At 46.4% G+C, this 25,671-nt stretch overlaps 1 protein-coding gene across 1 annotated transcript in view; it reads left to right on the top strand.

Annotated features, from left to right (window-relative positions):
* Positions 1-211: 211 nt before the first annotated feature.
* ranbp9 (RAN binding protein 9) overlaps positions 212-25,671 on the top strand; it is a 98,435-nt gene continuing 72,975 nt past the window's right edge. Inside the window, exon 1 of the mRNA XM_055654042.1 lies at positions 212-801. Coding sequence (XP_055510017.1) covers positions 564-801 — 238 coding nt within the window. The 5' untranslated portion in view covers positions 212-563. The remainder of the gene's footprint in view (positions 802-25,671) is intronic.

Below are 25,671 nucleotides of genomic sequence, written 5' to 3'. Positions count from 1 at the left end.
CACAGGCCCCGCCCCTTGCCATGACCCCGCCCCTTTAGCTGTAACTCCACCCCCTCCTAGTGAAGCCCGCCCTTCCTGTGACCACTCAGGCCCCGCCCCCCAGTCGCGGCCTCGCCTCCCCCACAGACCCCTCCCCCTCAGACCCCGCCCACCCTTGTGACCCCGCCCCTTGTACCCTCTCCCCGACCCCCCCCCCCCTCCCCCTCTGGCCCCGGGCGCGCCCCCGCGGGCCGGGCTGAGGCTGAGCTGGGCTGAGCGCGCGGCCAGTGAGGCGCGCGCCGGGCAGCGGCCTGTCACTGAGCGGCGGCGGGGGCGCGGATGCAGGAGCAGCAGCAGCAGCGGCGGTAACAGCAACAGCAACTCCTCCTCCTCGTCCTCGGCCTGGGCGGGCGGACAGACAGCGGCCTCCAGCCGGCTCTAACGACAGCCCATCCACCACTCCATTCCTCCCGGGACCCCGGCCTCTCCTCAACCCGCGGCCTCGGTCGGTCGGTCTTACCTCAACCCTCCCCTCCTCATCCCGGCCTCTCCTCAGTCAACCCCCTCATCCCGGCCCCGCCGCCATGGCCGGGCTGTCGGTGTCGGTGTCGGCGGCAGCGGCGGCGGTGGTGGCGGTAACAACGACAGCAGCCCACGGCGAGGCGGCCTTCAACCCCCAGGAGAAGGAGCTGGCGGATCGCTTCAAGCGCCTCTACCCGGCCGTGGACGAGCGGGAGACGCCGCTGCCCCGGTGCTGGAGCCCGAAGGACAAGTACAGCTACATCGGCCTGTCTCAGAACAACCTGCGGGTCCACTACAAAGGTGAGCCCGGGGGCTGACGAGGGCCTTGCTTAGCAACCAGCCCGGGGGTGGGCAAGAGTTTGTGTTTGGGGGGTGGGGGGGGGGTTGTGAGTGGGTTGGGGGGAGCTTTGTGTGTGTGTGTGTGTGTGTGGGGGGGGGGGGGGGGGTGAGGGGGCAGGGTGGAGACGTGTCGCGGATTTGTGGGTGGGTGATTGGGTTGTGTTTTTTGGGGGGGGTGGGGGATGGGAGGAGGTTTGTGTGGGTGGTAGGGTAGTGGTTTGAGGGGGGTAAGGAGATGTGTGTCGAGGGGGTTTGTGGGGGGGGGGGGAGGTTTGTGTGTGGGGGGGTAGAGTGTAGGGAGGGGGTAGGAAGGGTGTGGGGGGTTGTGGGGGATGGGGTGGTTTATGGGGGGGTGGGGGGTTGGGGTGGGGGATGTTTGAAGGGGTAGGGGGAGGTGTCGAGGGGTTTGTGGGGGGGGGGACGGTACGATGGGAGGTTTGTGTGGGGGAGGGTGGGGGTAGGGGGAGGTTTCTGTAGAGGAATGGTTTGGGGAGAGGTTTGTGAGGAATGGGTTTGAGGGGGAGTGGGGGCAGTTTTTTTTTTTTTAGGGTGAGAGGTTTGTATGTGGGGTGGAATGGGGGGGGGGGGTTGTGGGGGGGTGGCAGGAGGCTTGTGGGGGAGATGGAGATTTGTAGGGCAGGGGATGTTTGAAGAAGAGGGAGGAGATGTGTGGGGTGGGGGAGTCTGTAGGGTGGTGAGGGAAGGTTTGTGTGGGGGGAGATGGAGGAGGTTTGTGTGGGGGAGATGGGAGAGGATTGGGGCGCGTGGGGAAAAGTTCTGTGGGGTGGGGAGGTTTGTGGTGCTTGGAGCCAGGCATCCAGTCACCCACCCACTCTCCTTTCTCTCACTGTCTGCTAGCCAGAGAGACTTCCTTATCCAGCAGGCTGCAAGGGAGGAAGGACAAGCCCTTCATGACATGTCAACTGGGCCTAGGCTCTCGGTAGAGCTTTGTCAACCCTCTGTGTGTGTGTGGAATTAAACAGAGTTAAAGCAAGCATTTACACAGTCAAATCTTGCAGCCAGGAAACCACCCAAACCTGTCTTGTAAAAGGCAGCCTTTTTAAACAAGTCATTCGCACAAAAGAACCGTTTGGAGTTTAAGAAACAACCCCCCCCCCCCCCCCCCCCCCCCCCCCAACTTGAGAGTGGGGGGGGGGGGGAGTACAACGATTGACAAAATGTGTAGGAAGGAACTGCAGCTGCTGGTTTACACCGAAGATAGACGCAAAGTGCTGGAGTAACTGGAGTCATTTCGGGCCTGAAGAAGACATCGAGACCCTTTTTCAGACTACCTCAAACTTTTAAAGCAAACTATTTTTTTTATATAAACAGTACCAATAGAACGTGGCAAAAGGATGGATGGGACAATGTTGGTGTTAACAGCTATCAATTTAAATATAAAACAAAGTCATGGTGTTTTAAATTCGTTAGACTTGTTGGAAGTGAGAGGATAAACAGTGATTAATTAAGGGTGCTGCAGTGAGTTACAGGGACAACCATTATTTGGAGACTAGAAAGAAGCTTTAAATTTAGACAATGACGTGCTGATTTACATACATATCCGTTTTGCTTTGAGTAAGCGAAGTTTAGCTATTTATAGTTTCCGTAGTTGACAAATATCAATAAGGTTCAGCACAGATATTGTGGGCTGAAGGGCCTGTGCTGTACTGTTCCATGTTCCATAATACTCCATTGAAATGCTCTAATTTTGTGGATTGAATATTTGGAAAAATTGACAAAAGGATAAAATTAGTTACCTGGAGTTGTCACCAAAAGATGCAAAACAAGAACAACAGCAACATTGTCAAAGTTAGTCAGGATTGAATTTGTTTTCTCGAGGTTTTTACATTTAAAAGTGTATCATCTTTTTAAGATCTGAGTGTTCTAACACTTATGCCACAGAAAGACAATTAACTGGCCCAGTGCCAAAAATCATAGCTGTGATGGATATATTTTGCTCATGGTAGATTGAAAAAAAAAGATCCTAGTTGAACGGTGAACGAGAAATAGACGGTTACTGGTATATTTTAATGCAGTTTGATAGCTCTAATCTCAGTTTAAAATTTTGACCAGTTCCCACGTTATATTTGTATTATCTTTGTGTAGTAAAATATGCAGATGAAAAGTAACTTAAAGGAAAAATGGGATCAAAACAGGCAACACCTGACTTTGTTGGTGGATGTGTATGACTTGCAGTTTTCTGCCATGTTACCATATCTTAAGTCATTTTGCTTCATCTATCCTGCACAAGTATCATAACCAATATTTCAAGTTCTTTGCAGATATTTCTCATGGCCTTCCTTCCCTCTGTACTCAATGTCAGTGTAATATTATCTCTGTCTTCATTTGAGATATCACAATACTCGGTGATGTCACTTGAGTGCAAAATGTTTCATTCTGCAGAAGTTTGTTTACCAATTAAATTATTTAGTGAATAGAATAATTTATCTGTTGCTTCTCTGAGGTCAGTCTATAGAACAGTACAGCACAGGATTAGGCCCTTTGGCCCACAATATCTGTGATGAGCATGATGTCAATTCCAACACATAACCTGCCTGCACATAACCCATATCCCTCCATTCCATGCACATTCATATCATAGAATCCTAGCGTTATACAGCGTGGAAACAGGCCTTTCGGCCACACCGGACAACATGTACCATCTGCACTAGTCCCACTTGCCTGTGTTTGGCCCATATCCCTCTAAACCTGTCCTATCCATGTACCTGTCTAAATGCTTCTTAAACGTTGCAATAATACCTGCCTCAACTACCTCTTCTGGCTGCTCGTTCCATACGCTCACCACCTATTGTCCTATGTCCTCTCATAAAGTCATACGTGATAGCAGAATCTGCTATTCATTCATGGCCGATCTATCTCTCCCTCCTAACCCCATTCTCCTGCTTTCTCCCCAAAACCCCTGACACCCGTACTAATCAAGAATCTATCTCCACAGCCGCCTCCACAGCCGCCTTTGGCAAAGAATACCACAGATTTGCCATCCTCTGACTAAAGAAATTCCTCCTCATCTCCTTCCAAAAGGAATGTCCTTTAATTCTGAGGCTATGACCTCCGGTCCTGGACTCTCTCACTAGTGGAAATATCCTCTCCACATCCACTCTATCCAAGCCTTTCACTGTTCTGTAAGTTTCAATAGACAATAGATGCAGGAGTAGGCCATTCGGTCCTTCGAACCAGCACCACCACTCAATGTGATCATGGCTGATCATCCACAATCAGTACCCCGCTCCTGCCTTCTCCCCATATCCCCTACTCCGCTATCTTTAAGAGCCCTATCAAGCTCTCTTGAAAGTATCCAGAGAACCGGCCTCTACCACCCTCTGAGGCAGAGAATTCTCACAACTCTGTGTGAAAAAGTGTTTCATCATCTCTGTTCTAAATGCCTTACCCCTTATTCTTAAACTGTGGCCCCTGGTTCTAGACACCCCCCAACATCGGCAACATGTTTCCTGCCTCTAGCGTGTCCAAACCCTTAATAATCTGATATGTTTCAATAAGATTCCCTCTCATCCTTCTAAATTCTAGAGTATACAAGCCCAGCCGCTCCATTCTCTCAGCATATGAGAGTCCCGCCATCCCAGGAATTAATCTTGTGAACCTACGCTGCAGTCCCTCAATAGCAAGAATTCCTTCCCCAAATTAGGGGACCAAAACTGCACACAATACTCCAGGTGTGGTCTCACCAGGGCCCTGTACAACTGCAGAAGGACCTATTTGCTCCTATACTCGACTCCTATTGTTATGAAGGCCAACATGCCATTCACTTTCTTCACTGCCTGCTGTACCTGCATGCTTACTTTCATTGACTGATGAACAAGGACCCCAGATCCCATTGTACTTCCCCTTTTCCCAACTTGACACCATTTAGATAATAATCTGCCTTCCTGTTTTTGTTACCAAAGTGGATAACCTCACTGCCATCTCACCCAACCTGTCCAAGTCACCCTGCATTTTCATAGCATCCTCCTCACAGTTCACACTGCCACCAGCTTTCTGTCATATTTGCAAATTTGCTAATGTGGACTTTGAAGTACCCCCTCATCCTTCTGAACTCCAGCGAGTACAGGCCCAGTGCTGTCAAACACTCATATGTTAACCCACTCATTCCTGGAATCATTCTCATAATCTTCCTCTGGACCCACTCCAGAGCCAGCACATGGTTCTCGATTTCCCTACTCTGGGCAGGAGACACTATGCGTTTACCCAATCTATTCCTCTCATGATTTTGTACACCACTATAAGATCACCCCTCATTCTGCTGTGCTCCCAGCCTGCTCAAACTCTTAGAAACATAGAAACATAGAAAATAGGTGCATGAGTAGGCCATTCGGCCCTTCGAGCCTGCACCGCCATTCAATATGATCATGGCTGATCATCCAACTCAGTATCCTGTACCTGCCTTCTCTCCATACCCCCTGATCCATATATCCACAAGGGCCACATCTAACTCCTTCTTAAATATAGCCAATGAACTGGCCTCAACTACTTTTTGTGGCAGAGAATTCCAGAGATTCACCACTCTGTGTGAAAAATGTTTTTCTCATCTCGGTCCTAAAGGATTTCCCCTTTATCCTTAAACTGTGACCCCTTGTTCTGGACTTCCCCAACATCGGGAACAATCTTCCTGCATCTAGCCTGTCCAACCCCTTAAGAATTTTGTAAGTTTCTATAAGATCACCCCTCAATCTTCTAAATTCTAGCGAGTACAAGCCGAGTCTATCCAGTCTTTCTTCATATGAAAGTCCTGACATCCCAGGAATCAGTCTGGCGAACTTTCTCTGTACTCCCTCTATGGCAAGAATGTCTTTGGTGGCAAAGATTTGACCGAGGGAATTGGCCGAGTGTCTTTCCTCAGATTTGGAGACCAAAACTGTACACATTACTCCAGGTGTGGATCCATACCCCTTGATCCCTTTAGCCACAAGGGCCACATCTAACTCCCTCTTAAATATAGCAAATGAACTGGCTTCTGTGGCAGAGAGAACTGGCTTCTATGGCAGAGAGTTCCAGAGATTCACCACTCTTTGTGTGAAAAAGTCCTGACATCCCAGGAATCAGTCTGGTGAACTTTCTCTGTACTCCCTCTATGGAAAGTATGGCAGTAGAACCTCCCTGCTCCTATACTCAAATCCTTTTGCTATGAATGCTAACATACCATTCGCTTTCTTCACTGCCTGCTGCACCTGCATGCCTACTTTCAATGACTGGTGTACCATGACACCCAGATCTCGTTGCATCTCCCCTTTTCCTAATTGGCCACCATTTAGATAATAGTCTACTTTCCTGTTTTTGCCACCAAAGTGGATAACCTCACATTTATCCACATTATACTGCATCTGCCATGCATTTGCCCACTCACCCAGCTTATCCAAGTCACCTTGCAGCCTCCTAGCATCCTCCTCACAGCTAACACTGCCCCCCAGCTTCGTGTCATCCGCAAACCTGGAGATGTTACATTCAATTCCCTCGTCCAAATCATAATATATATTGTAAATAGCTGGGGTCCCAGCACTGAGCCTTGCGGTACCCCACTAGTCACTCCCTGCCATTCTGAAAAGGACCCATTTACTCCTACTCTTTGCTTCCTGTTTGCTAGCCAGTTCTCTATCCACATCAATACTGAACCCCCAATACCATGTGCTTTAAGTTTGTATACTAATCTCTTATGTGGGACCTTGTCGAAAGCCTTGTGAAAGTCCACATATAACACATCCACTGGTTCTCCCTTATCCACTCTACTAGTTACATCCTCGAAAAATTCTATAAGATTCGTCAGACATGATTTACCTTTCGTAAATCCATGCAGACTTTGTCCAATGATTTCACCACTTTCCAAATGTGCTGTTATCCCATCTTTAATAACTGTCTCTAGCAGTTTCATCCACTACCGATGTTAGACTAACTGGTCTGTAATTCCCTGTTTTCTCTCTCCCTCCCTTTTTATAAAGTGGGGTCACATTAGCTACCCTCCAATCCTCAGGAACTACTCCAAAATCTAAAGAGTTTTGAAAAATTATCACCAATGCACCCACTATTTCTGGGGCTACTTCCTTAAGTACTCTGGGATGCAGCCTATCCAGGCCCTGGGGATTTATCGGCCTTTAATCCATTCAATTTACCTATCACCACTTCCCGGCTAACCTGGATTTCACTCAGTTCCTCCATGTCGCGGTCCCCTGCTATTTCCGGCAGATTATTTATGTCTTCCATAGTGAAGACGGAACCAAAGTAGTTATTCAATTGGTCTGCCATGTCCTTGTTCCCCATGATCAATTCACCTGTTTCTGACTGCAAGGGACCTACATTTGTTTTAACTAATCTCTTTCTCTTCACATATCTATAAAAACTTTTGCAGTCAGTTTTTATGTTCCCTGCCAGTTTTCGTTCATAATCTATTTTCCCTTTCCTAATTAAGCCCTTTGTTCTCCTCTGCTGGACTGAATTTCTTCCAGTCCTCTGGTAGGCTGCTTTTTCTGGCTAATTTGTACGCTTCATCTTTTGTTTTGGTACTATCCCTGATTTCCCTTGTTATCCACGGATGCATTACCTTCCCTGATTTATTCTTTTGCCAAACTGGGATGAACAATTGTTGTGGTTCGTCCATGCAGTCTTTAAATGCCTTCCATTGCATATCCACCGTCAACCCTTTAAGAATCAATTGCCAGTCAATCTTGGCCAATTCACGTCTCATACTCTCAAAGTTACCTTTCTTTAAGTTCAGAACCCTTGTTTCTGAATTAACAATGCCACTCTCCATCCTAATGAAGAACTTAACCATATTATGGTCACTCTTGCCCAAGGGGCCACGCACAATAAAACTGCTAATTAACCTTTCCTCATTACTCAATACCCCGTCTAGAATAGCCTGCTCTCTCATTGGTTCCTCTACATGTTTGTTTAGAAAACTATCCCGCATACATTCCAAGAAATCCTCTTCCTCAGCACCCCTGCCAATTTGATTCACCCAATCTATATGTAGATTGAAGTTAACCATTATAACTGTTTTACCTTTGTTGCACGCATTTCTAATTTCCTGTTTGATACCATCCCCAACTCCACTACTACTGTTAGGTGGCCTGTACACAACACCCACTAGCATTTTCTGCTGCTTAGTGTTTCGCAGCTCTACCCATATCGATTCCACATCCTCCAAGCTAATGTCCTTCCTTTCCATTGCGTTAATCTCCTCTCTAACCAACAACGCTACCCCGCCTCCTTTTCATTTCTGTCTATCCCTTCTGAATATTGAATATCCCTGGATGTTGAGCTCCCAGCCTTGGTCACCCTGGAGCCATGTCTCCGTGATCCCAACTATATCATAATCATTAATAATTATCTGCACATTCAACTCATCCACCTTATTACGAATGCTCCTTGCATTGAGCACAAAGCCTTCAGGCTTGTTTTTACAAAGCTCTTACTGCTTATACAATTATGTTGAAGAGTTGCCCTTTTTGATTTTTATCCTGGATTTGTCTGCCTGCCACTTTTACTTTTCACCTTGCTACCTATTGCTTCTACCCTCATTTTACACCCCTCTGTCTCTCTGCTCACACATTTAAGAACCCCACCACCTCTTATTCTCAGTTTATTATTTTTTTCTCCTTTCCCCCCTACATGTTGGATCTGAGTGCTTCCCTTCGCTGCCTCCTGCCTCACACACTAGCTTTCTCTATTTGAGTCCCTCCCCCAACCGTTCTAGTTTAAAATCTCCGCAGTAGCCTTTGCAAAAACTTTAAACTATAACTCAGGCCCTCAAGTTCTAGCAGCATTCTCTTAAATCTTGTCTGAACCATATTCCAATCTACAAGTCTCTTATACCTTTTACTAAACTATCTGCTTCAGCCACCAACCCTGACAGCGCATTCCAGATACTCACCACCCTCTGTGTAATAACAAAATTGACCCCACATATGTGAAAATAAAACTTGCCCTGCACACCACCTTTAAACGTTGCCCCTCTCACCATAAAGTTATTCCCTCGAACACAGTATTTGATTTTTTCATGCTGGGGAATAAGGTTCTGACTGCTCTCCATGCCTCTCACAATTTTATATATCAATACCATGGCTGAGGTATTGGAGGCAGTATCTGTCGCCATTAAGATTCGTCACTAAACGATGTGGAATAACATTGCAATAAAATAACTTGCTCAGAAACTGTGGGAATAAAATTCTGGGGAGAAACTGGATTGAGATTGACCATAAATCCATAAATTGTAGGAGCAGAATTAGGCCATTTGACCCATCAAGTCTACTCTGCCATTCAATCATGGCTGATCTATCTTTCCTTCTCAACCCCATTCTCCTGCCTTCTCCCCATAAACCTTGACACCCTTACTAATCAAGAACCTATCAATCTCCACCTTAAAAATGTCTATTGACTTTGTCTCCACAGCCTTCTAAAGGTCTAAGACCTCTAATCATAGACTCTCCCACTAGTGGAAACATCCTCTCCACATCCACCCTATCCAGGCCTTTCACTATTCGGTAAGTTTCAATGAGGTCCCACCTCATCCCAACCCTTCCTGATACATCACTCCTTGATTCATCACCCCCTGACTCCACTCGGTAGGAGAGTGGCAGTTACATTTTAGTTTAGAGATACAGTGTGAAAACAGGCCCTTCAGCCCACCGAGTCCATGCCGACCGACGATCAACCGTTTGCTTCTTGTAGGACAGAGAACTCGTGCAATTTACTGAAGCCAATTAACCTCCAAACCGGCACGTCTTTGGAATGTGGGAGAAACCAAAACTGGAGCACTCAGAGAAAACCCATGCGGTCACGGGGAGAACGTATAAACTCCATGGGGACAGCACCCATAGTCTGGATCGGACCTGTGCCACTGGTGCTTGTAAGGCAGCAACTCAACTGCTGCGCCACTATGCCGAATATACCATGAAATCTTTAATACTAGTGCAAACTGTTAGCATTGTCGGTAATGTTACTAAATCTGTAGTATGGGTCCTCTGCTTATGCCTTTGTAGACTGAAATATCAGACTAGTGATGTTGATCAGGGCGGCACCATGGTGCAGCGGGGTGTGTTACTGTCTCACAGCGCCTGCGATCTGGGTTCGATCCTGACCTTGGGTGCTGTCTGTGTGGAATTTGCACGTTCTCCCCGCCTAGTTTGCTATTATTGTCACGTATACTGAGCTACAGTGAAAAGCTTTTTGTGACACGCGCTATCCAGTCAGTGGAAGGACTATACATGATTAGAATCAAGCTGTCCGGAGGGTATAGACACAAGATTAAAAGTATAGTGTTAATACAAGATTAAGTACGGTAAAGTCCAATTAAAGATAGTTCGAAGGTCTTCAATGAGGTAGACTAGAGGTCAGGACCACTCTCTCGTTGGTGGGAGGATGATTCAGTTGTCTGTGACTGTGTGGGTTTGCTCCAGGTGTCCAATTTCCTATCACGCCTGAAAAACATGCAGGTTTTTTCCCCCAAGTAATAGGAATAGAATTAGGCCATTCGGCCTATTGAGTCCCCCCAGCCATTCAATCATGACTTATCTCAGCTTCCTAATCCAATTTTCCTGCCTTGACACCCGTTCTAATCAAGTATCTATCTATCTCTGCCTTAAAAATATCTCTTGCCTTGGCCTCCACAGCCTTCCGCAGATTAACTACCCTCTGACTAAAGAAATTCCTCCATCTCCTTCCTAAAGGAACGTACTTTAATTTTGAGGCTTTGACCTCTGGTCTTAGACTCTCCCTCCAGTGGAAACATCCTTTCCACACCCACTCTATACCTTTAATTATTCTGTAAGTTTTAATGAGGTCCCCCTCAACCTTCTAAGCGAACAGAGGCCCAGTACTGTCAAACGCTTATCATAAGTTAACTCACTCATTCCAGGAATCCTTCTTGTAAACCTCCTCTGGACCCTCTCCAGAGCCAGCACATCCTAAGATATGAGGCCCAAATTTGCTCACAGTACTCAGAATGCGGCCTGAACACGTTTTTAAGTTAATTGGCCCCTAAAATTGCCTTGGTATATAGGGATAACATAGAACTAGGCACGGACACAGTGAGCTAATGGGCCATGTGCATGCTGTATCGCTAAAGGAAAAGTTTAGAAGGATGTATGTCAAATACAGGCATGAGGTAATTAAGTCAGTTATCTTATTGAAACATATAAGATTATTAAGGGTTTGGACACGCTAGAGGCAGGAAACTTGTTCCCAATGTTGGGGGAGTCCAGAACCAGGGGCCACAGTTTAAGAATAAGGGGTAAGCCATTTAGAACAGAGATGAGGAAACACTTTTTCACAATGAGCTGTGAGTCTGTGGAATTCTCTACCTCAGAGGGTGGTGGAGGCCGGTTCTCTGGATACTTTCATGAGAGAGCTCAATAGGCCTCTTAAAGATAGTGGAGTCAGGGGATATGGGAGAAGGCAGGAACCGGGTACTGATTGGGGATGATCAGCCATGATCATAGTGAATGGCGGTGCTGGCTCCTGCACCTATTGACTCCTCACCCCTTTCTTCATCTCTTTATGTCCATCATAAACGCATGCAGGTGGGACTAGCGTAGACAGGCCATTTTTGTTGGCATGAGCAAGTTGGGCCTAAGGGCCTGTTTCAGTGCTGAATGACTCTGACTCTAATAACATGGGGGGAGGAAGGCAGACTGTATAAGAGCTTTGACTTTAGTTCTGGTTGTGCAGGTGGTATGCAGTAAATCGCTCAATTAAATTTAATAACACGATAACAAGCAGTGAACCCAGATGGGGTACCACAAGATGCAGTGAGGCTTTTGGTGTTTCAGCTTGTATTGGCAACTAACCCTGTAAATCAGAAGATAAGTACCTGCAGATGTGAGAAAACTACAAAGTATCCAGTGATTTTCTGACTGGGTTTGTACTTGAAGTGTTTATCAGCAGATGGTGCAATTTATTGAAGTGCATTTTGTTCGTATGCTCATAAGTCATAGGAGCAGAATTAGGCCATTCAGGCCATTGAGTCTACTCTGCTATTCAATCATGGCTGATCTATCTTTCCCTCTCGACCACATTCTCTTGCCTTCTCCGCACTACCTTTGACACCCTTATTAATCAAGAATCTGCCAATCTCCATCTTAAAAATGCCCAATGACTTGACCTCCGCAGCAGCCTGTGGCAATGATTTCCACAGATTCACCACCCTCGACTAAAGGAGTTCATCATCTCTTTTCTAAAGATGTGTCCTTTTATTCTGCGGCCGTGCCCTCTGGTCTCAGACTCTCCCATTAATGGAAACATCCTCTCCATGTCCATGCTATCCAGACATGCCACTATTTGGTAAGATTCAAAGAGGTCTCCCCTCAACCTACTAAACTCCAGCGAGTACAGGTCCAGTGCCTTCAAACGGTCTTATGTTAACACTTGGAAGACCACTAGTCTCTAATGGATGGCAAGGTCGGAATTAACTTTTTACTCAGCCATCAGGTCTAATAATCAGGTAATTTATTCACGTGCAATTAGCAATGTTTATACTTTAGCCAATCTGAGTTGCTACATTTAACCCTTGCCGTTTTAGAAACATTGAAAAGAGGTGTAGGAGGAGGCCATTTGGCCCTTCGAGCCTGCACTGTAATTCATTGTGATAATGGCTGATCATCCACAATCAGTAACCCGTGCCTTCTTTCTCCCCACATATCCCTTGATTCTGCTATCCCCCTGGAGCTCTATCTAACTCTCTTTTAAATTCATCCAGTGAATTGGCCTCTACTGCCTTCTGTGGCAGAGAATTCCACAAATTCACAACTCTCTGGGAGATAAAGTTTTTTCTCATCTCAGTTTTATATGGCCTTCCCTTTATTCTTAGACTGTGGCCCCTGGTTCTGGACTCCCCCATCATTGGGAACATTTTTCCTACATCTAGCTTGTCCAGACCTTTTATACTTTTTTTAATTTTTATACGTTTCTATAAGATCTACCTCTCATCCTTCTAAATTCCAGTGACTATAAGTAATTCCGATTCTTCATCATATGACAGTCCAGCCATCCTGGGGATTAACCTCGTGAACCCACGCTGCTCTGCCTAAATTGTAAGGATGTCCTTACTCAAATTACAAGATCAAAACTGCACACAATACTCCAGATGTGGTCTCACCAGGGCCCTGTACAACTGCAGAAGGACCTCTTTACTCCTATAATCAAATCCTCTTGGCTGAAATGCCATTAGCTTTCTACACTGCCTGCTGTACCTGCATGTTTACTTTTACTTGCCACATCCTTTCCTATTTTATGCAATATGACAAATTCTGTTTTATGTAAAATCCATGGTGGTGCAGCGGTGGAGTTGCCTCACCGCCAGAGACCCGGGTTCGATCCTGACCATGGGTGCTGTCTGTGCGGGGTTTGTACGTTCTCCCAGTGACTTGTGTGGGTTTTCTCCGGGTGCTCTGGTTTCCTCCCACTACCCAAAGATGTACAGGTTTGCAGGTTAATTGGCTTGGTATAATTGTGAATTGTCCCTTGTGTGAGTAGGATAGTGCTGGTGTGCAGGGGTCGCTGGGTGGTGTGGACTCGGTGGGCCAAAGAGTCTGTTTCTGGGCTATCTCTAAACTAAACAAATATTAAAGGTCTTTTAGAGTCATAGCATCATACAGCATGGAAATGCCCTTTGGCCCAGCTGACCAATATGCCCATCTATACTAGTCCCACCTGCCTGCATTTGGCCCATATCACTCTCAACCAACCCCATCCATGTACCTGTCTAAATGTTTCTTAAATGTTGCGATAGTACCTGCCTCAACTACCTCCTCCGGCAGCTTGTTCCATACACCCACCATCCTTTGTGTAAAAAAAAAGTTGCTGTTCATGTTCCCTTTGCATTTACCCGATCTATTTCTCTCATGATTTTGTATACCTCTGTAAGATCACCTCTCATTCTCCTGCGCTCCAAGGAATAGAGTCTGAGCTTGCTCAACTTATCCCAATAGCTCCCTCGAGTCTGAGGAAGGACATTATTGCCATAGAGGGAGTGCAGAGAAGGTTCACCAGACTGATTCCTGGGATGTCAGGACTGTCTATGGCAGTCCGGAAGGCACTGCAGAGGGTGGTGAAAATTGCCCAACGCATCACCGGTTCCACGCTCCCCTCCATTGAGTCTGTCCAAAGCAAGCGCTGTCTGCGGAGGGGGCGCTCAGCATCGCCAAGGACTGCTCTCACCCCAACCATGGACTGTTTACCCTCCTACCATCCGGGAGGCGCTACAGGTCTCTCCGTTGCCGAACCAGCAGGTCGAGGAACAGCTTCTTTCCTGCGGCTGTCACTCTACTAAACAACGTACCTCGGTGACTGCCAATCACCCCCCCCCCCCGGACACTTATTATTTATTTTTTATTCAAATCGTTTGCTATGTCGCTCTCAAGGGAGATGCTAAATGCATTTCGTTGTCTCTGTACTGTACACTGACAATGACAATTAAAATTGAATCTGAATCTGAGTCTTATGAAGAAAGACTGGATAGACTTGGTTTATACTCTCTAGAATTTAGGAGATTGAGAGGGGATCTTATAGAAACTTACAAAATTCTTAAGGGGTTGGACAGGCTAGATGCAGGAAGATTGCTCCCGATGTTGGAGAAGTCCAGGACAAGGGGTCACAGCTTAAGAATAAGGGGGAAATCCTTTAAAACCGAGATGAGAAGAACTTTTTTCACACAGAGAGTGGTGAATCTCTGGAACTCTCTGCCACAGAGGGTAGTTGAGGCCAGTTCATTGGCTATATTTAAGAGGGAGTTAGATGTGGCCCTTGTGGCTAAGGGGATCAGAGGGTATGGAGAGAAGGCAGGTACGGGATACTGAGTTGGATGATCAGCCATAATCATATTGAATGGCGGTGCAGGCTCGAAGGGCCGAATGGCCTACTCCTGCACCTAATTTCTATGTTTCTATGTTTCTATGAGTCCTGGCAACATCCTTCTCAGAACCCTTACAAGCTTGACAACATCCTTTTGAAAATGAAGATTATCAAATGTACTTTATTAATCTTATCTACGCTTCATGTTACTTTAATGATTGAATAAGGTTTGTCAAACATCGAGCTATCAATTATCTTTCACCGACCGAGACAATATAACATTTTTATTTGATTTTTATCTTTGTGGTACTATCCTGATTGATATGTTCATATTTTAGAACATGCAATATATTGTTTTCTATTTTGTGTTAGTGTTCCTCTTTGCTTACCCAAACAAACCTTTGTGACAGCCTGATTATTCCCCATTTTCCTTTGTGCCTTTTTTCTTCAGGTTTAGACTTGCCATGTTATCTTCTGCTTTTATTCAGCCAGCCTATCCCAAAATTGTTCCCATCTCCATGAAATTGATTTTTGTCTTTTTGTTTTGTTTGGTTTGGAGATACAGCGGCCTACAGAGTCCGCGCTGACCAGCGATCCCTGCACGCTGACACAATCCTACACCCACTAGGGACAATTTACAATTATACCAAGCCAATTAACCTACAAACATGTATGTCTTTGGAGTGTGGGAGGAAACTGGAGATACCGGAGAAATTTTGTAGTCGGCAGGACAGTACTCTGCATATCGCCAACTTGGACAATTTAACATTTGATCTGGCCAATTAACCTACAAACCTGTACGTCTTTGCATTGTGGGAGGAAACTGAAGTTCTCGGAGAAAACCCACGCAGATCACGGGGAGAAGGTACAAACTCCATACAGACAGCACCCGTAGTCGGGATCGAACCCGGGTCTCTGGCGCTGCATTTTGCTGCAACTCTACTGCTGCGCCACCGTGACTGCACTGCATCAAATCCACGCAGGTCACGGAGAGAACGTACAGACAGCACCTGTAGTCAACAGTAAGGCAGTCAGCTGTAAGGCAACAACTCTACCTCTGCGCCACCGTGCCGCACTGGTAGATTTACTCCAGCACTTTGTGTCCGTTTATGGGGCACGTGTGTTTACTTGTGGTAGTTGGCAGTTTCTTGATGAGACTGGCCCACAGATTGGACCTACTGCTCGTTGTGCCCATCAGCCTACATTTACCTTTCCCAAGCTGCACATCCTCCACATCTCAGCAGCTTCCATCAGGCAGACCATGCCCCAAGAGCTCACTCACTGGACATGTTCTGTTGGAGATGTTTTTAAAAACTGTTCCAATACATTTAGAACATAGGACCTGTGTGTGTGTGTGTGTGGATGTACAGCACAGGACCAGGCCCATTGGCCAATATTGACCATGCCAAACATGATTTTTCACACAGGGAGCCGCGAGTCTGTGGAATTCTCTGCCTCAGAGGGCGGTGGAGGCCGGTTCTCTGGATACTTTCAAGAGAGAGCTAGATAGGGCTCTTAAAGATAGTGGACTCGGGGGAGAAGGCAGGAAAGGGGTACTGATTGTGGATGATCAGCCATGATCACATTTAATGGTGAAAGAGTGGTGAATCTCTGGAACTCTCTGCCACAGAGGGTAGTTGAGGCCAGTTCATTGGCTATATTTAAGAGGGAGTTAGATGTGGCCCTTGTGGCTAAGGGGATCAGGGGGTATGGAGAGAAGGCAGGTACGGGATACTGAGTTGGATGATCAGCCATGATCATATTGAATGGCGGTGCAGGCTCGAAGGGCCGAATGGCCTACTCCTGCACCTAATTTCTATGTTTCTATGTTTCTATGTTAATGACGGTGCTGGCTCGAAGGGCCAAATTCCTGCACCTATTGTGTATTGTCTATAAACATGATCCTATGATGGGACAGCACAGTGGCACAGTGATAGAGTTGCTGCCTTAGAGCGCTATTTGCTGTTCTAAGAACATAGAACAAGACAGCACAAGACTAGGCCCTTTGGCTCACAATGTCTGTGCCAAACATGCCAAGACCACCTCTTATCTACCTGCACATAATCCATATCCCTCCATTCCCTGCATATCCACATGCCGATCCAAAAGTTTCTTAAATGCCGTTATCACATCTCCTTCAACTACCACCCCCATCGGTGTGTTCCAGGCACTCACCACCCTCTGTGTGTAAAAACAAAACTTCCCCTACACATCTCTTTTAAAATTTGCCCCATCACCTTAAAGTTATGCCCAATATTATTTGATTTTTCTATTCTGGGGTAAAAGATTCTGACTGTCCACCCAATCTATGCCCCTCATGATTTTATATGCCTCCATCGCTCTAATCCTTGCCAGTTCATGCTTTCACCATCTTCCTTGGCAGACATTCCAGGCACCGACCAAGCTCCGGATACAAAAAACCTTGCCTTGTAAATCTCCTTTAAACTTTGTTGCTCTCAACTTAAAGCTATGTCCTTTGGTATTTGACATTTGTGCCCTGGAAAAAAAGTTCTGACTGTCTCCCCTATCTCCACCTCCCATAATTTTATATACTTCAATCGGTTCCCCGCAACCTCCGACGTTCCAGAGAAACCAATCCAGGTCTGTCCAACCTCTCCCTGTAGCTAATACGCCCCGAGTCCAGGCATTGTTCCAACTTCGTGTTACATCTCATATGTGTAGGAATTAAATTCGTCCCACTTGACAAAGTTAAGATGTCAGCATATCTACATTGTTTTTCCGTTGTGGCAACCTTGAAAGAGGGTCGGTGCCAACTCTTGAGACCACACTGTGTTTTAGCATGGGGATAGGAATGGGCACATCTTGCTACATTTTGTGAACTTTGCAAACAAACAGAATGTCCATTTTGTGCATATAGATGTTACTTCTGTTGCCCCGCAGCAAATGGCTCATCTGCCTCGGTACATAGAACACAGGAAAGTACAACACAGGAACAGGCCCTTCGGCTCACAAAGACTGTGCCAAACATAATGCTTTTGCATTTAACGTGGGCTGCCTGAGGGGGAGAATTGCATGAGGTTTTGTTCTTTTGCGTGCTTTATACAAACTAATCTAATGTGGAAACTCTAAGCAACCATAAACTACATTTGCTTTGCTGCGATGAGCGGTGCCCGATCCAGGCGAGTCCCAGGCTGCTGCAGGGCTTCCAGCCATCAGCCTTTCCTTGGACGTGTGGATCAACCCGCGAACCGACCCTTGCCCCTCGACCTTTGTTCCCCAGGGGATCCTCCTGCAGCCGGCGTCAAGGGCGCGGTAGGCCAGACCCCGGTTCCCCCTCTGCTCCTCGCACGTCGTCGCTGCCGGCTCCATCGAGGGCCGAGCACAGGTCACCTCGGTGGGCCCCCCCTTCCAGGCCTTGGTCCTCCGGATTCTCGAAGCAAGGGCTGACTCGGCGTCTCCCCCTGTAGGCCACGGGGCTCTGGAAGCTTCTGCCGCCCTCAAGATTCTATCACGTACAAACTCTGTACAGACAGCAGGGTCGCCAACGGTCCCGTATTAGCTGGGACATCCCGTATATTGGGCTAAATTGGTTTGTCCCATACGGGATCGCCCTTGTCCAGTATTTGACAGCTACTACTCCGGTCAAGAGGACTGTCGGGTTGGAGCACCGCGTCCGGCCCCGCCTCACCCGTCCTGATGTAGTGCAGTCCATGGAGTGCAGCAGCAGCAGTGCCTCGCCCGTGGCACCGTCAGTCGGCTGCCCAGCCAGCTGTCCGACCTTCGCTTACTGCCGACACCATCACCCCTCCTTCTCATGGCTGATCATCGGTTCATGAGTTGGATGGGGCGCCGGACATCATGCGCAAAGTCCGGAGCCTGGGACAAAGCTGTTCAGCTGGCCCCGCCGGCTGGGCTTTGTGTGCAGTCCAGCACCCGGGCCAACTCATCATTCCCCCAGCCACGGTCGAGTCTGTCTACGAGTTGCCGTTGGGAATTTGACCCTCATTTTGACCGTTTTGTCCCTTATTTGTGAGTGAGAAAGTTGGCAACCCTAACAGACAGCACCCCGTAGTCAGGATCGAGCCCGGGTCTCTGGCGCTGCAAGGCAGCAAGTCTACCACTGCGCCATCGTGCCGTCCTAAAACAGCCTCCACTCCAAGTGACCGAGCTCATGGTTTAGACGCGGCCTGTAGCGGTGGAGAACACCCGCTGCATCGCCAGGCCATGTTGGCCCCGGCAACTCTGACCCAGCGCTGTCGCCAGGACAACGAGCTTTTATGGCCATGTTAAAGCCCTGTCCCACGGTACGAGTTCATTCCAAGAGTTCTCCCGAGTTTGCCCTGATTCGAACTTGGAGATTTACGGTAAAGGCGACTAATCGGTACTCGGGGCTCTCGTGGACATTTTTCATCATGTTGAAAAATCTTCACGAGTCTTCCTGTGTTTACCTGCCGTTAGCGAGTCTTCCCGAGCACCTGCCGTTAGCGCTATGAGACGTCCCCGAGCTCCGATGTACCCGCTACGTTCATTCTCCGTGCTTACCACGAGTTTGATTTTTTTTAAAACTCGGGAGAGCTCTTGAAATGAACTCGTCCTGTGGGACAGGGCTATTAATACGAACATTTAAAAGAAAATTCAGACTTGAAGGGTCCAGGATGGTGCCTAAAACGTGGCGACTCATACTTAGTGTGGTCTACTATCTTACACTTTTACATTCAGTATGACTGTGTCTAATGTATTGTAGGATTGTCACTGGACTATGCAAAAATAAGAATTTTGCGGTACTTGAGTACACATGACAGCAAGGTACCATTGATACTACAAATAGTCACTTATTCTAAGGATGACTTGCAGAAACGAATTAACCTACCAACCAGTATGTTTTAAGGATATGGGAGGGGGGGGGGGGGGGGGAGAGGGAAAGCTGGACTACCCAGAAAAACCCCTGTTGTCACAAGGAGAACATGTAAACTACATACAGACAGCATTGAGAAGTCACAATTCATTGCCACAGACGGCTATAGAGGCCAAGTCAATGGATATTTTGTCAGCGGCTACGGGGGAAAAGACAGGAGAATGAGGTTGAGTGGGAAAGACAGATCAGCCATGATTGAATGGCAGAGTAGACTCGATGGGCTGAAAGGCCTAATTATTCTCATAATTTATGAGAATAATTATGGGAATTTGACCCTCATTTTGACCTTTTGTCCCTTATTTGTGAGTGAGAAAGTTGGCAACCCTAACAGACAGCACCCCGTAGTCAGGATCTAAGAGTAAACCTAGCAATTATAGACCTGTTAGTTTGACTTCAGTGGTGGGCAAATTAATGGAAAAGATACTTAGAGACAATATATATAAGCATCTAGATAAACAGGGTCTGATTAGGAACAGTCAACATGGATTTGTGCCTGGAAGGTCATGTTTGACTAATCTTGAATTTTTTGAAGAGGTTACTAGGGAAATTGACGAGGGTAAAGCAGTGGATGTTGTCTATATGGACTTTAGTAAGGCCTTTGACAAGGTTCCTCATGGAAGGTTGGTTAAGAAGGTTCAACTGTTGGGTATAAATGCAGGAATAGCAAGATGGATTCAACAGTGGCTGAATGGGAGAAGCCAGAGGGTAATGGTGGATGGCTGTTTATCGGGTTGGAGGCAGGTGACTAGTGGGGTGCCTCAGGGATCTGTGTTGGGTCCTTTGTTGTTTGTCATGTACATCAATGATCTGGATGAAGGTGTGGTAAATTGGATTAGTAAGTATGCAGATGATACCAAGATAGGGGGTGTTGTGGATAATGAAGAGGATTTCCAAAGTCTACAGAGTGATTTAGGCCATTTGGAAAAATGGGCTGAAAGATGGCAGATGGAGTTTAATGCTGATAAATGTGAGGTGCTACACCTTGGCAGGACAAATCAAAATAGGACGTACATGGTAAATGGTAGGGAATTGAAGAATACAGTTGAACAGAGGGATCTGGGTATAACCGTGCATAGTTCCTTGAAGGTGGAATCTCATATAGATAGGGTGGTAAAGAAAGCTTTTGGTATGCTAGCCTTTATAAATCAGAGCATTGAGTATAGAAGCTGGGATGTAATGTTAAAATTGTACAAGGCATTGGTGAGGCCAAATCTGGAGTATGGTGTACAATTTTGGTCGCCAAATTATAGGAAGGATGTCAACAAAATAGAGAGAGTACAGAGGAGATTTACTAGAATGTTGCCTGGGTTTCAGCAACTAAGTTACAGAGAAAGGTTGAACAAGTTAGGGCTTTATTCTTTGGAGCGCAGAAGGTTAAGGGGGGACCTGATAGAGGTCTTTAAAATGATGAGAGGGATAGACAGAGTTGTTGTGGACAAGCTTTTCCCTTTGAGAATAGGGAAGATTCAAACAAGAGGACATGACTTCAGAATTAAGGGACAGAAGTTTAGGGGTAATATGAGGGGGAACTTCTTTACGCAGAGAGTGGTGGCGGTGTGGAATGAGCTCCCAGTGGAAGTGGTGGAGGCAGGTTCATTGGTATCATTTAAAAATAAATTGGATAGGCATATGGATGAGAAGGGAATGGAGGGTTATGGTACGAGTGCAGGCAGGTGGGACTAAGGGGAAAAAAATTTGTTCGGCATGGACTTGTAGGGCCGAGATGGCCTGTTTCCGTGCTGTAATTGTTATATGGTTATATGGTTATGAATTCAGAATCAATCCAGGTTGCTGGAGCAATGAGGCAGCAGCAGTAACTGTCGTGCTTCTATGCTGTCCAATACAAACTACATGGTCAACAACATGTATCTTACTGTTATTTTAGTTTAACCTGTTGCCTGTAAAATTTGAGTATTTCCAATTATAATTGATTGGGCCGCCAGCAATAATTCTGCCTCTATCACCCCTTAAGGGCATTGTATTTCTATAATCCTTGAAAGTGGCGTCGCAGGTAGATAACGTGGTGTCTTGGTGATTTTGGCTCTTTGGCGTTCGTCAGTCAGAGTATAGAAGTTGGGGGGGGTGGGGGGGGGGGTCATGTTGCAGTCATATAAGACATTGGTGAGGCTGCATTTAGAGTATTGTGTTCAGTTCTTGGCACCATGCTACAGGAAAGTTGTTGTCAAGCTGGAAGGGGTGTCAAGCTGGAATGGGTGCAGAGAAGATTCATGAGAATGTTGCCAGGACTCGAGGGCCTGAGCTACAGGGAGTGGTTGAGCAGGCTAGGCCTCTATTCCTTGGCGCACAGAAGGATGAGAGGTGATCGTGAGAGGAGCAGGTCGGGTAAACGCTCAAGAGTTTCTTGTCGAGAGTAGGGGGATCGAGAACCAGAGGACGTAGGTTTAAGGTGATGGGGGAAAGATTTAATAGGGACCTGAGGAATAACTTTTTTCCACAAAGTATTGAACAAGCTGCTGGAGGAGGTAGTTGATGCAGGTACTATCACAACTATTAAGAAACATTTAGACAGGTACATGGACAGGATAGGGTTAGAGGGATATGGGCCACACGCAGGCACGTGGGGCTGGTGTTGATGGGCCTGTTTTCACACCTGTTTTGACTCTTAATTGGTTGGGTGGTTAAAAAACATCTTTCCTTCTAATCGTTCCACAAATTATTTTAAATCTATTATCTCTGTATCTTGAACCCTTTACTAAGAAAATGGGCCTTCAACATATTATACACCTTAATTAAGTCTCTTCCATTACTAAGAAAACAATACTAGCTAATCCAATCTTTCCTCATGGCAGTCATTTACCGGTCTTGTCAACATCTTTATAAATTTCCCTTCAAATGTACTTGTAGTTTTCCTGTTTCATGGTGATTGAAATTCCATGCTTAAGGTGTGGCTCACCTTGTGTTGGAGCCAGTTCTAACATTACCTTTCAGATGCAACAGTGCACTGAAGGAAAGGATCCCTATGCTTTTTGAGCACCTTGTTGATTTAGTTTACTTTAATTTTGAGATACAGTGCAGAAACGGGCCCTTCAGCCCACCAGTCCGCGCCGAAAGGTGATCCCCGTGCAGTAACTCTATCCTATGCGCACTAGGGACAATTTGTGATTTTAGTGTAGTGAGCGGCACGGTGGGGCAATGGTAGAGTTGTTGCCTTACAGCGCCAGAGACGCTGGCTCAATTCCACTCCGGGATCTCCGGTTTCCTCCCACATTCCAAAGAAGGTTTGTGGGTTGATTAACTTGGTGTAATTGTAAATTGTCCCTAGTGTGTGTGGGATAGTGTGGGAAAAACTCCCGCAGGTCATGGTGGGAACGTAGAAACTCCATAAAGACAGCACCCCGCTAGTCAGGATCGAACCTGGGTTTCTGGCGCTGTAAGGCAGCAACTCTATCGCTGCACCACCGTGCAGCCCCATGTGCCATGTTACAATAGGTGCAGGAGTAAACCATTTGGCCCTTCGAGCCAGCACCGCTATTCAATGTGATCATGGCTGATCATCCGCAATCAGTACCCCGTTCCTGCCTTCTCCCCATATCACCTGACTCCGCTATTTTTAAGAGCCCTATCTAGCTCTCTCTTGAAAGCATCCAGAGAAGTTGCCTCCACCGCGCTCTGAGGCAGAGAATTCCACAGACTCACCACTCTCTGTGAGAAAAAGTGTTTCCTCGTCTCCGTTCTAAATGGCTCACTCCTTATTCTTAAACTGTGGCCCCTGGTTCTGGACTCCCCCAACATCGGGAACATGTTTCCTGTCTCTAGTGTGTCCAAGCCCTTAATAATCTTATATGTTTCAATGTTACCTTCAAGAATCCATAAACATATATTGCAAGGTTCCTTGGCACCACTTAATTTCCTCCCATTATTGCACGTTCTTCTGTTTTGCATTTCACCAAATGCAATAAATATTTGGAGAGAGAAACTTGTGCAAGTAATTTTCCGTGGAATGCAGGTTACATTTTCCTACCATTCGAGCTCTTTGAAGTTGCTTCCAAAGTCCAAAAAGCCACGACTCTGTTCAATCCATTAAGTATGAAACAAAATATAAGCACTGGTGGCACGGTGGCGCAGCGGTAGAGTTGCTGCCTTACAGCTCCAGAGGCCTGGGTTCGATCCTGAATATGGGTGCTGTCCGTACAGAGTTTGTACGTTCTCCCTGTAACCACGTGGGTTTTCTCCGGATGCTCCGGTTTCCTCCCACATCCTAAAGACATGCAGGTTTGTAGGTTAATTGGCCTTGGTAAAATTGTAAATTGTTCTTGATCCGTAGGATACCATTAGTGTATGGGGTGATCGTGATCAATGCGGACTGGTTAGCCTGTTTCCATGCTGTCCATTCTTTCTCTGCCTCAAAATGTCCTCCTCACTCCAAATAGTGCTGGAGTGCTCTCAGCTAGCTGGAACTCAATTTTATCGGACTTTGCTCCTTTATTTCCACTGAAATGCTAACCCGGATTATATGTGCCCGACCATAGCAAGACTTAAACACATGCGTAACCTTCGAATTCCAAGATATGAGCTCACCCATTGTGACACTCTTATTAATTTGTGTAGCAAATAGGTTGCCATCAAGAACCATTAGCTGCTGTTGGAGTCCACACAGGGATTCTTGCTATAGTGCTGCTGATTGCTTCTGCTTTCTGTCACATCCTCAAAATGCTTTTTTATTACATGTATATTTTGTATTGATGTTGCTATGACTTTCTATGTTATTTGTGCGTCTTAACTATTCATTCCTTTTTACTTTTGGATTTTGTTAAGGAAAATTACTTAAAGTATGGCCCCCAGTTATTACAATTGAGTTTTTAGTTGAATTTTCTGCTGTTGTTCAATGGGATTATTCAGTAGCTCTTGAAATACTTGAGTATAGAAGTTGGAAGGTCAAGATCATAGGTTCATAGGTTCCAGGAGCAGAATTAGGCCATTCGGCCGATCAAGTCTATTCCGCCATTCAATCGTGGCTGATCTATTTTCCCCCCTCAACCTCATTCTCCTGCTTTCTCCCAATAACCTCTGACACCCTGACTAATGTGGTTATGTAAGACGTTGATGAGGCCACATTTAGAGTATTGTGTTCAGTTTTGGGCACCATGTTGTAGGAATGATGTCGTCAAACTGAAACGGATCCAGAGAAGAAGCCAGGATTCGAGGGCCTGAGCTGTAAGGAGCGGTTCAGCAGGGTAGGACTCTATTCCTTGGAGCGCAGGAACGTGGTGGGGTTATCTTATAGAGGTGTACAAGGTCAACAGACGAATAAATCGGATAAACGCACAGAATCTCTTATCCAGAGTAGGGGAATCGAGAACAGGTTTAAGGTGAAGGGGGAAAGATTTAATAGGAACCTGAGGGGTAACGTTTTCACACAAAGGGTGGTGGGTGTATGGGACGATCTGGAGGAGGTAGTTGAAGCAGGGACTATCGTGATGTTTAAGAAACACTTTGACAGACTCATGGGTAGGACAGGTTTAGAGGGATATGGGCCAAACACAGGCAGGTGAGACTAGTGGAGATGGAACATTCAGATTCAGATTCAGATTCAAACTTTATTGTCTGTGCAGTGTACAGTACAGAGACAACGAAATGCAGTTAGCATCTCCCCAGAAGAGTGAACATAGAATAATGAGCAATAAATATATATACGTACATACAGTCGTAGTAGTGCACTTTATCTGGGGGAAGGAGTGTCCGGGGGGGATGACTGGCAATCACTGAGGTGCAGAGTTTAGTAATGTAACAGCTGCAGGGAAGAAGCTGTTCCTGGACCTGCTGGTCTGGCAACGGAGAGACCTGTAGCGCCTCCCGGATGGTAGGAGGGTAAACAGTCCATGGTTGGGGTGAGAGCAGTCCTTGGCGATGCTGAGCATTCTTCGCAGACAACGCTTGCTTTGGACAGACTCAATGGAGGGGAGCGTGGAACCGGTGATGCGTTGGGCAATTTTCACCACCCTCTGCAGTGCTTTCCGATCGGAGACAGAGCAGTTGCCATACCATACTGTAATACAGTTGGTAAGGATGCTTTCGATTGTGCAGCGGTAGAAGTTCACCAGGATCTGAGGAGACAGATGGACCTTCTTCAGTCTCCTCAGGAAGAAGAGACGCTGGTGAGCCTTCTTGACCAGTGTTGA

This window comes from Leucoraja erinacea, chromosome 2 (assembly GCF_028641065.1).
Source record: "Leucoraja erinacea ecotype New England chromosome 2, Leri_hhj_1, whole genome shotgun sequence".
Taxonomy (NCBI): Eukaryota; Metazoa; Chordata; class Chondrichthyes; order Rajiformes; family Rajidae; genus Leucoraja; species Leucoraja erinaceus.
This window is presented reverse-complemented; position numbering and strand designations above follow the sequence as displayed.